Source organism: Sander lucioperca, chromosome 20 (assembly GCF_008315115.2).
Source record: "Sander lucioperca isolate FBNREF2018 chromosome 20, SLUC_FBN_1.2, whole genome shotgun sequence".
NCBI lineage: Eukaryota > Metazoa > Chordata > Actinopteri > Perciformes > Percidae > Sander > Sander lucioperca.
The window spans coordinates 10,683,212-10,694,972 of record NC_050192.1 but is presented as its reverse complement, the minus strand read 5'-3'; the positions used below and the strand labels follow the sequence as shown (position 1 = coordinate 10,694,972).

General features: G+C 39.5%; 2 protein-coding genes across 3 annotated transcripts; one reads left to right on the top strand and one right to left on the bottom strand.

Annotated features, from left to right (window-relative positions):
* Window positions 1-134: 134 nt before the first annotated feature.
* LOC116059996 (zinc finger protein 2 homolog) lies at window positions 135-3,674 on the bottom strand. 2 transcript variants are annotated; one of them, XM_031313306.2, is made up of 8 exons: window positions 3,542-3,674; window positions 3,121-3,323; window positions 2,866-2,976; window positions 2,586-2,681; window positions 2,301-2,411; window positions 2,040-2,160; window positions 1,592-1,795; window positions 135-1,501 (listed from the first exon to the last, which is right to left on the bottom strand). In XM_031313306.2, the coding sequence occupies exons 1-8, from the start codon at window positions 3,558-3,560 to the stop codon at window positions 474-476; spliced, it is 1,893 nt and encodes a 630-aa protein (XP_031169166.1). In that variant the 5' UTR covers window positions 3,561-3,674; the 3' UTR covers window positions 135-473. The 2 variants fall into 2 exon arrangements, with proteins under 2 accessions (XP_031169166.1, XP_031169165.1); XM_031313305.2 differs by having other exon boundaries at window positions 3,536-3,560.
* Window positions 3,675-5,553: 1,879 nt separating this feature from the next.
* tspan33a (tetraspanin 33a) lies at window positions 5,554-11,761 on the top strand. The gene is made up of 8 exons (XM_031313307.2): window positions 5,554-5,924; window positions 8,075-8,132; window positions 8,423-8,550; window positions 8,915-8,989; window positions 9,616-9,711; window positions 9,860-9,988; window positions 10,085-10,246; window positions 10,373-11,761. The coding sequence occupies exons 1-8, from the start codon at window positions 5,823-5,825 to the stop codon at window positions 10,472-10,474; spliced, it is 852 nt and encodes a 283-aa protein (XP_031169167.1). The 5' UTR covers window positions 5,554-5,822; the 3' UTR covers window positions 10,475-11,761.

Below are 11,761 nucleotides of genomic sequence, written 5' to 3'. Positions count from 1 at the left end.
ATACTAAATTATTATTTTTCAAATAGCTGTGACCCACACAGGATTTAAAAACTGAAAGATAAATCGTGCATCAAATAATTGTCTTGTTCACCCACACAGCTTTTCTAATGTACATATTCAGCCGTGCGTGAGGGTATTTTGCTCACAGTTTAATATGACTTACGACTGTCAGGCGAAGTTGGGTGCAGAATTTGGAGAAAAAGGCAAAAAAAAGGTGATGCAAAGCAGGATCCTAAAACAAAACAATGACATCAGTATTGGTGATTGTAACCAGCTGCTAAAATGCACAAGTTTGGTAACTGGATGTAATGAAGAAACCTAAGCAGATAAGAGGAATTTAAATAATTCAATAATTCAAATACTTTACTTTCCAATTGTTACTACTGATTACACAATAATACTTCATTTGGGGTTTTCAAAAAACTAGACAAGGCATTATTTATGACTACATTCTCCTTTCTAACAACCTCACATTACGTGTCAAGTTTATGAGTTGCCAAATGTCTTTTCAGGTTCCCCTTCTGGGAAAATTCTTTCTCACAGTTTGGACACTTAAATGGTTTCACCCCATTGTGGCTGAGTGTGTGTCTTTTCAGGCAGTTCAGTGTAAGGAAACGCTTCGGGCACTCCGAGCACAGGTACGGACGCTCCCCTGTGTGAGAGCGTGTGTGCACAATCAGGTGACTCTTGCTGGAGAAACCCTTCCCGCAGTGTGTGCAGGTATACGGCATCTCGCCCGTGTGGGACCGAGTGTGCAGCAGCAGCTCCCCGGAAGACAAAAAGGACTTCCCACATGTGGTGCACAAGTAATTCTTCTCCCCTTTGTGCATCTGCATGTGTCTTGTGATCCCTGCTTTGCTGAACCCTTTCCCACAGATCGTACACAGGTTGCTGGGGCCTTCATGCAGGCGTTCATGTTGCTTGAGCGAATAGTTGCACAGGAATCCCTTGTTGCACTGGCTGCAGACGAATATCCGTCCTCTCTTGTGGAGTCTCTGGTGCTGATAATAACCTGACGAGCTGGTGAATCCCTTCTCGCATTGGGTGCAGCTGTAGGCGAAGCTGTGAAGCTTCATGTGAGTCTTAAGTTGATTTGGAAGTTCAAAAACCTTTTCACACTTCAGGCATTTGGTTTCTTCCTCTGTGAAGTTTTTGTTGACAGGTCGTGTGCTCAGAAACCTTTTGTCATCCCCCGCAGGCTCTTTCCGTCTACGTCGTTCCTTATTTTCTAAGTTGTCCTTCTTCTGCTTACGTTCCCGCTTTTTTCTAACACCACTTTTTGGTTTATGTTTCCTCTTTATCCCGGAGTTGCCTTCTACGTTCTTTTCACCGGTCATGTCTTTACTTTTCTGCTGGGTCTTTGCTCTGGCTTTCTTCACAGATAGGTTTTTCTGAATGGGAGCTCTTACGTGGTGCTCACTCTGGATGTGCTCTTGGACTTTTCTCTTTAGGAGGTGAGCGAATGAACACTGAGGGCAGATGAACAAACGCGACAGAGGACCTGAAAACATGAAAGCAAGAAAAACAGCAAGTTAGTCAAATAAGATTTTGGACTAAATCTGGTCTGCTACTGCAACTGATTGTTTCTAACCTGATTCCCTAATTGGCAACAAATCATCTGCAGTGGCGTCTGAGCTTCGACTCGAGTCTTCTTCTAAATCTTCCGATGCCAGGGTCTCTTCCTCATTGTCATAATCATCGTCCTCACTGTAAGACTCAGTAAACCGTTCCACTCCAGATCGAGCAGGGAGGGCAAGAGTGGACAAAACAATATCGCCCTCGCTGCTGGAAGGAGCTGTTGGTAGAGGAAGGCATTTAACATTTACACATTAGAGTCACTTGTTATAGTGATGGGAGCATGAATTCCTGGTAAAACTCTGAACAAAGTTGCATTTGTTGTCAAAGAACAAAAACAAGACAATGTAAAAAAGAAAGCAAAACAGCAAGGAAGGAAGGAAACAAAAAAAACTGTCTTTTCGAACCTTGATCTTTTGCACAGATGGAACTCTGTTCCTCTTGCCTTTTCTGTTAAAACGTACCAGAGCTGAGAGTCCCTGACTGTCTGTGATGAAGCAGCAGAGTCTTCAGGGCAAAGGGTTCAGACAGATGCTGTCCTAATTCTTCTGACACAGATGTTGTTTCTGTGAGCCATGCTGCTGTCTGAGGCACAGAGAGAAGACCACAGAGATGCAGGTTGGCAAGAGAAACAATACTGTATATTTACAGACCTCCAAGCAAAAGCACAAAAAAAGAAAATCCAGTGACATCCAGACACATTTCACACTGAAAAACAAGAGTACTTGTTGCAGGTCTGGTACGGGCAGCAGATGCTCCAGCCTGGACAGGAACTCAGTCACCAGCTGCTGCAGTCTTTGGTCATAGTTAGAGCCATAGTTTGTAGGAAACACCTCCTACAGAAACAGCCAAATTATCAACACATCACCGCATTAAATGGTTGGTGAATCTCTGGATTTTATGAGATCAACATTGAATCTTTTAATGTCTTTTGTCAAAATAAATGAGCTCTGTATCCCTTCCATCCCCTTGACCTTTAAGAGATATTCATTTCTCACAAATAGACTCACTTGGAAGAAGAACTCCTTTTCAAAAGGAACATTCAAAAGGTTCTGAACCAGGCTGGCAAAGTTGGTATAAGAGGTCTTCAGTATATCACCATTGGCCTGTCAAGAAATTGACAACAATATAGTTGAAAAAATAATAATTATATAATTAACAGTAATGGTGTTACAGATTAATCATTTTGGAACTCCATATTTTTGAGGACTATGAGAGCGCCCTGGATTTCTAAATGTGTGCTGTCCATGTTTAGTGTGTGGAGTAGCTCTTTTTCTTTTTAAAACCCACCATCTGATCAGTGGAGCTCAGTTCAGCGCTGCAGGTGTGAATCTTATCCAGGTGACTCTGGATGGTCTGCAGGTTGGCGACGCCATCACCACGACACAGCTCCAGAACCAGCTGCGGGAAACAGGTACAGCGAGGGCCAATGAACGCAACATTTTGGCATCACTGGCATTAAGATTTATTTTTTTATTTTTATTAATTTAATTTAATACTGTTGACAAAGAGAAGGATTACAGTTCCGAGTAGCTAATTCCTCACCCTTGCTCTCAGGCCCAGGATGAGCTGAGCTCTCTGGCTGGGACTCAGAAGCTCTGGGACGATCTCTGTCGCCAAACAGATGAAGTCCACCAGCTTGTCGTACTGCATCACACTGTGCTGCTGTACTATTTGCCATATGAAAGCAGACATTAGTCTGACTGGCGGGACGAGGAGGTGTAAGGAGGCCGGAGGAAGAGGGGAACCTGCAAAGCACAATTGAGAAAGGCGTAATGGAATTAATGAATAAGGTAAATTGTATCTACAGAGGCTCAAATGACCATTTGCAAGCGATTTGTCCACAACTCCATCCGAGGATAAGCTAACGTTAGCTTAGTTAATAAATGTATTAGTAACTGCATTATTTGGTAAAAATGACTAGCTGCGAATACTAGCCGATAACTAAATAAATAATTACACAAACCTTTGCTTTTCCACGCCATCTCTTAGTAACACGACTAGAAAATAAACAAAATACCACTTTTGCATTCATCTGAATGAGTAGCTAGCTAAGGAAATACTCCTAACTTCCGGGTAAAACGGATGTTATGAAAACTGTCGTCCCGTATGCGATTTCCTTCAAAATAAAAGATGGAATGTTCAATAAGGCTTAGATATTCAAAGCGAAGATGTCGATGTGACGCAGACATATGCGAAAATATAGAAAATGATTTTTTTATTTTATTTATTTAACCTTTATTTAACCAGGTTAGTCTCATTGGGATATACAATCTCTTTTTCAACAGAGACCTGGCCAAGATAGCAGAACAAATTAGTTACATATAAAACAATTTACAATCACAAAACAAACACAAAAGAGGCAAAGACAACTCAAGTGCATTTCAATTAAATAAAAGTGCCATTAATTAAAACATTTGCACGTGTGGATGGACTCATGTTCTATGGTTTTAACATAACCTTTTCAATCATAATCGGGTAGGAGACAAATATCCATGTGTCATACATACATACAAACATACAGTGTTTACATACAGTAGCCTACATACATACATACATAGGCTACATACACACATACATACATATACATACATACACATATACATACATACATACATACATACATACATACATACACACATAGGCCTACACCATAGACCACAGTTCTCAAACTGTGGTACAAGTACCACTGGTGTTACGTGAGCTTCCTCTAGCGGTACGCGGATGGAATCTCGAGATATTTAAAAAATAAATTGAAATAAATTAATTTAACATTTCTAATAATAAAACATAAACTATGATCATCCATCCATCCATCCATCTTCGTCCGCTTATCCGGGGTCGGGTCGCGACGGTAAACTATGATCAGTTAAAGGTAATTTAAAATAGGCTAAGTGTTTCCTTAGGTGTAAATAGCTTTGTTTCGATATCAGCCTGCTAGTAGTCACGTTCATGAATGGAGTGCCCATACATCGATAGTTATTTACAAGCTGGAGGGACTGAGGAAGTACAGCGTGCCTGTGGCTGTCAACAATGTTTTAGGAATAAACAGCCTCCTGCGTGAACTGTCTGCAGCTGAATAGGGTAGGCCTATGCTACTCTATTTAACGTGGGCCATAATGGTGGAGACTAATATTTTCTAACGTGGTAGCCTACGTGGTGTAAAAGGTTTGAGAACAACTGCCTACAGACTGTAAAAATAACACAACATATAGGCTAGCGGTGGTTGTGTAGTGCATACTGGGAAACACTTTCTGCCAGTAGATGGTGCACGTGTCACTTTTTGTGGTATCCTGGACCTTTTACCCTTTAGTTGATTAATTTCAACAGTCAAAAAATAAATCCAACGGAACCGAATACTGCAGCCCTAAAATAAATTCCTATCTTTGTTAAGCTATGGGGGAGTTGTTAAAATAGCTTTACTGTAGTTATGTATCAATAGGCCTAACTGGTAAAAAAAATCTGTGCCCACTTTTTAAAACCGTTAATGCTGCATGTAATAGACTGACAATCATCCAGTCAGAGTATGTAGGTTCAAATGTCATAGTGGAAGTAACAGACTATGTAATAAAACATTAGAATGTAGGCCTATAAATCAGTGGTAATATTACACTTTAGTTAATGAGCTAATTTTAAATTCAATAACATTCATACTTATAATAATAAATAGTCTAGCCTACTTAACTACATCCATCCACCTTGAAGTAAATACAAGTTTTTGTATTACTCTTTAATGGCAAAAGAACATAGTATTAAAGCAAAAGTACTTACAACAAAAAAACATGATAGTATTCTAATGTAGCCTATACAGTAACCAACACATACAAATAAAAAAATACGCAAATCGTTCACTTAATTATGCACACAAAGTAGCAAATTGTTCCTGATTTTCCTTAGGGTCCACGGGTTCAATCATTGGACCCTTTAAAGAAAGAAATTAGGATCCCCTGCTGCTCCAGGTAGCCTATCATATGATCACCGGTAAGGGCGTGAGACACATTAACACACCCAGTTTTTACACGCACGCCCAATCAGTGCTGGCCAGACAGCGCCTCGGCAGCTTGCTAACGTTACTCATTGTAACTGTACGTGTCGGCTCAAGTATCAGAAGAATATCAGCAGCTCGTCATCATCATTTGGCTGTGGACTCTTTGGTTTTACTTACGGAAACTCGTTTTTTCATAGCATACAGTTAATAGTTAATTTGTGCGCAAAGTTGGATAACGCACGCTTGGATACTTGTCACTATGGGAGGAAGACGCAGAGACGCACCTGGATCTGACGAGGACTACTCCTTTGTCAGTCCAGTTGTCAAATACCTACTGTTCTTGTTTAATTTCATTTTTTGGGTGAGTGTTTCTCATACCATTGAAAACAATGGGTCACAAAGATCTCAAAGTGTATGGTAACATTTATTTACTCTGTGCGCAGGTTAATCATTGCGTATCTTGGCAAACCAAATTTGCTCCCTGGGAGCTTAGGTTAAACTGTTTGTTTTTAACAAGATAAGAGTTAAAGGACATTTCTCAGGATTTCAGCTTCCAACTATGTCAGACCTACTGTGTTTACTACTTTTGTTTAAAACCCAAACTTGTGAGATCTACATTTAGTCTGCTGACAGCTGGAACATCCACTGCTTTATTTAAGTTTGTTGTTCATTAACTTTGGTGTTTTACAAAAAGTGAAACAGTCCCAGGAAAGAGGAAGACACACACTAGGTGTTTGCTGCTCAGCCATTGGTCAGAGACTAAGTTTTATTATAATGCAAATCAGAAATGTATCATCTGATTTTGTCAGAGGGGATTTAGAGCTCAGAACCTGTTTGACCCAAACATATCGTTGTCATCTCAACAACAATATTTAAAACAACTGTACTCAGTCAACACAACTGCTGTGGTTTCATTTCAGGCTATAGTTCCTTTCATGACATACTCGGTTGCCAGGAAACAAACTTTTATTGATTCATATGCTGATGGGGCTGTGCACAAGTGGGTCCCCACTTCTCACACAAATCTTGTCTGTTGACTGAGGGAAACAGGGGGAAGATTTCTGTGTAGCAGATTTTAAACACGTTTTGGTGACCACAGCATGTTATTGCATTGATTTTATCATTAGCTATTTCTGACTATGGCATTTTGTCACCCACAATGTTACTAATTGCAAAACGTTATCCTTTTAAAAGTAAAGAATTTAGTTGAAAGTAACAGCTGAGCTCGGCAGTAGGTTGTAAACAAACCAAAGTTCATATGAGTGGGTTTCAGTGTCAGGTGCTTAGGCATTGTAATGTAAGGAGATTTCTGACTTGCAACAGTTGTTGCAGATTAAACTTGTTGAGGTTTAGTGGAGACTTTTTTGTTGCTGGTCGAGCAAAAAATGCTGTAGAAAATGACTTAAAAAGAGAACTAATATAGTTTAAACATATTTGAATCTATTGAGAACATACACAGACAAAAGGTTTGAAGTTTTTTGGAGTTATTCTTTATATACTAAATCTATCTGAGAAATCATAAAGTGTGTAGAACTTTTCCTTTATCCATTTCCTTCTACACACCTATATGAGTGTTTCAGCCATGTTCATGACTTCAGGCCATGTACAAACAGGATAAGGCTGTGTAAAAACTTGAAGCTCCTCGACATGGAATGTGTTGTTGTCATTTCTGTTGCCTCTGGCTACAATGGGCTCTGTATATGACATACCGATGATAACTGCAAATGCATGGTTGTCTTCTAGTTTAGAAATGTCATGGGATGTTTGTTATAATCGTGGTAATTAGCTGTTTGGTGAGCTGGTACAATGGCGATTAATCAAATAAGTGAATCAGTTATGTAACCAACACAAGAATGGTATTTGGTGACCACTTAGTTTTAGCACATCATTTCACAAAACTGTTGCGTTTCATTAGAATTGTACAACAACATACATTATTGCAAAAAACAGCCTGTTTTCTTCAGTTCTGGCTTATCCACAGTGAAACTAAACCTTTACAAAAGGGCCAGAAAATCTAGCTTTGCCCTCCAACCCCAAGAAGGTGCAGTGTCTGTGGTAACTGGATCCATTTCACTCGGGGTAGGAGGAGGGTTTCTGAGGGCTCTCTATTATTCAATTGAGACTGAGAGAGGAGCGCTGAGTGAAAGGCTCTTTATTTTTTAGGGAAAGGTAAAGACTGCTGCCAGATCAATTTAGTCAAATAGATGGCAGAATCGCCTTATCTACATGTCTAATGAAAATGTTGTGGTCCTCTAGTTGATTCTACTGATTCCACTTAAAGCACTGAGGCTAAAAAAAGCATAGACTCTCCTATTTTGGGGAAATTAGTTTTTATTCTATCAGTACAGCCTTGTCTGAGTCATATATGTCTGATTAAGTGTTCTGGTGAGTGGGGCCCCTCCCTGGAGAAGTATGAACATAAAAATGGTTCTTCACTTCCTGTGCTGTGTGGTTTCCTGCCTATTTCTTCACTATGTATAAATAAATATTTTTTCTCTATGTTCTCCTCAGATAATCTCTCTGGTGATGGTGGCAATCGGTGTGTACGCCCGCATGATGAAACATGCAGGTAAACGATCCTTCAATGATAGCGCACAGTCTTTCTTCATGTTGAGTGTGAAACAGTGGGAGTATTGAGTGTCAGGGCATGCTTCCACTGCCTTCACCAAACAACACAGTGGGAAAACTGCCTCTAAATCTGTGTTGTTCAAGAATACTAACAGAGCTAGACAAAGACGCTTGAAAGCACACTTCCATAAATGTTTCCTGTTACTGTTTGAAAGGAAATAATTCAGTTGTTTAAAAAAACAAACCAAGTTACTCTCTTCAGTCTTTGAACCCCTCTTTTCTTCTTCTCAGAGGCAGCTCTGGCGTGTCTGTCAGTGGACCCCGCTGTAATGCTGATGGTCGTGGGGGTCCTGATGTTCATCATCACCTTCTGTGGCTGTGTGGGCTCCCTGCGAGAAAACATCTGCCTTCTGAACACAGTAAGCCAGGATTTGTTCTACTGCCAGGCTTCAGTGTATTCTGCATAGATGATTTTTCCTTACAGTATAACAGTGCAGAGAGATACATAGTGTATGACATGGAGTCAGATTCAAGCTCTGCCAACGTGAGCTGCCAGATCATCTCAACAGTATTTTTGTGGGTGACTTTCTTTTTTTCTTTTTCTTTTTTTACAATGTCTTTCTATCGTAAGCTCTTACTCTTAGGATTTTTTTCTGCATGTTTTTTTTTTTTTTTTTTAAGAGTAGGGGAGGTAAATGAAATCTGTCCTCTAAGGAATTAAACAGAAACAGATTAATTTTACATAGCTGTAAACATCCCTGTCTCTTTCCTCCTCCCTCCCAGTTCTGTATCTGTCTGACAGTGATCTTCCTGCTCCAGCTGGCTGCTGGGATCCTGGGCTTCATCTTCTCTGATAAGGTAATGAAACAACATGGAGGATTTTCTCTGTCCGAACAATGCATGTATTTGCTTTTTTAACATAATAATTATTGCAAAAACTGTACCTGCCATGCTTAATTCTCTTTTTTAAATTACTCCTGGTAATTGATTGGTTGACTGAACCATGAAATGGTCAAACCCGCCATGGACACATGGAGGTTTCTGTTATAACTGTTTTTTGATATTAAGTGTTTTGTTGTTTTTGAACTAAATCCCACACAAGGTCTAGATGCATTATATAATATATATTATTATAATATCCTTAAAATCTAGTCATTTGTGAGCAACAAAACTTTACAATAAGACTGATGCACCTTGAAAAATGTACAAAATTTGTTTTATATAGTCTTTCTTTGGGTAGACTTTTTTTTTGGGGTGTTACTGTTTATTTACTGTCCTTTGTGATTGTGAAGAATGGTGTAACACTGTCCTCTCCTGGGCTTCACCTGTAACTGCTGTAGGGTTGTCAAATGTGGTTTTGGTTCATTAGAAATGAACAAGAAGCTGGCTTTATCATATTTGTTATCAAACTGTTATATAACCATTCTGTGTCTTCATCATGCATATTTTTGTGCATGCACACATTTTTTTTATACTCTGCCAAGGCCCGGACTAGAGTGACTGACATGATCAACAATGCTATCGTCCACTACAGAGAGGACATTGATCTGCAAAATCTCATTGACTTTGGTCAGAAAGAGGTAAGGATTTATTCCAAATACAGACTTCATACTATAAACACTGTACGTCATCATCATTTTGTCATACATACCAGAGCAATAATGTATACACACATCATTAACATGTCTTCTAATCTCTTCTATCTCAAATGTTTGTATGTGTCCTCAGTTTGGCTGCTGTGGTGGTGTGACGTACACTGACTGGTCCCAGAACATTTACTTCAACTGTAAGCAGGACAACCCCAGCAGAGAACGCTGTTCTGTCCCCTTCTCCTGTTGTATCATATCCAAAGACAAGGTCACCGTCTTTACAAGACTGCTGATATCTTTTTGTGTTTTTTTTGTGTGAATGCTTTTAAATGTATTTATCTTACTTACTTACTTACTTGAGCAGGAGGTTATCAACACAATGTGTGGCCAGGGCATGCAGGAGTTAGAGTACATTGAAGCTGGAGACCACATCCACACCAATGGCTGCATAGACAAAATGGTGAATTGGATCCACAGTAACCTGTTCTTACTGGGAGGCATCGCCCTGGGACTGGCCATACCACAGGTAGGATATGGTGCACAGCATACATACCAATACACACACAACTCAATAACCCTAACCCCTCTAAGAGTAGAGACTAACCGTCGTAGCCAGCTGCTGAGCCCTCTGTTTGTATTTTCACTTCTGCAGCTGGTTGGCATCCTCTTGTCTCAGATTTTGATCAACCAGATCAAGGACCAGATTGAGCTTCAGAACTACAACCTCAAGCACCGCTCAGACCCGTGGAGCTAACCCAGGTCGGATCAGACCAGATTATGATGAACAGCACCAGAAACCCGGTGACACCAGCAGATGGGCGGGGGGAGAACCACAAATGCCTGAAAAACATCTGTCATCTCTGGCTGGATTGAGCAATTGGTATCATTGGCCTTAGACTTATAAAAAAACAAGACTAGTCAAGAGCCAGCATGTGGACAAACCATTAATGTGCTTTCAAGCACTTGGCATGGAAGTGACGGTCATTACACGTAAAGGAAACAGGTGGAGAAACAGGACTCTGTCACCACCTACTGGACATAGACAATGTTTGTATTTACCAAACTTTATACGGTAGTTAGTACAAGCAAAAGCAGGAAGGGCATTTGGCTTTCAGGGTCATATTGATGGGATCATTGACCTTAACTTAAGAACTGCAATCAGTATAATCTATTACACGTCTTTTTTTTCTGTCAAAGACACCAAATAGGAGTGGGCGTTAATGCATATCTGTGTTGTTTTTTCCACTGTATCCATAATGCTGCAAATGTTAACTAACTGCAAAGGGAATTGCATTTATGAACATATATTGATTTAGTAGACTTTTTTCAAAATAAAAGAGCGACAGACAGAATGTCTTATGCATTCTCAGTAATGTTGCTTATCTATGAGATGCATCTTACATTTGGTTGAGGTTTTTATTAATGTATTAGCAATGTGTACCTGAAATATAAGTAGGTTTTCCATTTGTAGTTAAAATATGTGTCAAATAGAAAGGTCAACATACTTGATACATTTTTTTTAAGACAAAGCATAAGCAATGCACATATGTTAGATCGTATGTAGTTATGTAAACTTTCACAAGCCTATGAATGCGTTTTTAAAAAGTATTTACCTCTGGGCCCCAGAAATGCCTTGTACCCTTGTTACAAAAAGGAATATTATAACAGTACAGTATAATAACCCGTTTTACATAATGATTTTAAAGGTTTCAATTGACAATTAACTGTCCATTAACACTCTCCATAATAAAATGGCCATGTTAGGCTACTTGGTTTTCTTGCCGAGACCTGACACTACACTTGATGTCATTTCCTCCTTACATTTTAGCCAGCTGACAGCCTGCATTTGTCTCAATATGCTGCCATTATAAGTAAATGTTTGCCAAACGACATAGGCTTTGTACAAAGTCCATATTCTGGACATGTGTTGTGGCTGTATATATATTTTAATCCTGTTCTCACCTATTCCTTATCTTTTTTTCTTTTGTAAAAATGTTCAACTAAAATACAAAAGAAGTGGGGAATTCCCACTAAAGAAAAC

Excerpts from the sequence above, each read along its gene's own strand:
- LOC116059996 (XM_031313305.2), bottom strand. The coding sequence starts at position 3,560 with ATGGCGTGGAAAAGCAAAGGTTTGT. Across the intron at positions 3,324-3,535 it reads GTGGAAAAGCAAAGGTTTGT|GTTCCCCTCTTCCTCCGGCC; the intron begins GTAATTATTTAT and ends TGTGCTTTGCAG. Across the intron at positions 2,682-2,865 it reads TGAGCTCCACTGATCAGATG|GCCAATGGTGATATACTGAA; the intron begins GTGGGTTTTAAA and ends ATTTCTTGACAG.
- tspan33a (XM_031313307.2), top strand. The coding sequence starts at position 5,823 with ATGGGAGGAAGACGCAGAGACGCACCTGGATCTGACGAGGACTACTCC. Across the intron at positions 8,990-9,615 it reads GCTTCATCTTCTCTGATAAG|GCCCGGACTAGAGTGACTGA; the intron begins GTAATGAAACAA and ends TACTCTGCCAAG. Across the intron at positions 10,247-10,372 it reads TGGGACTGGCCATACCACAG|CTGGTTGGCATCCTCTTGTC; the intron begins GTAGGATATGGT and ends TCACTTCTGCAG.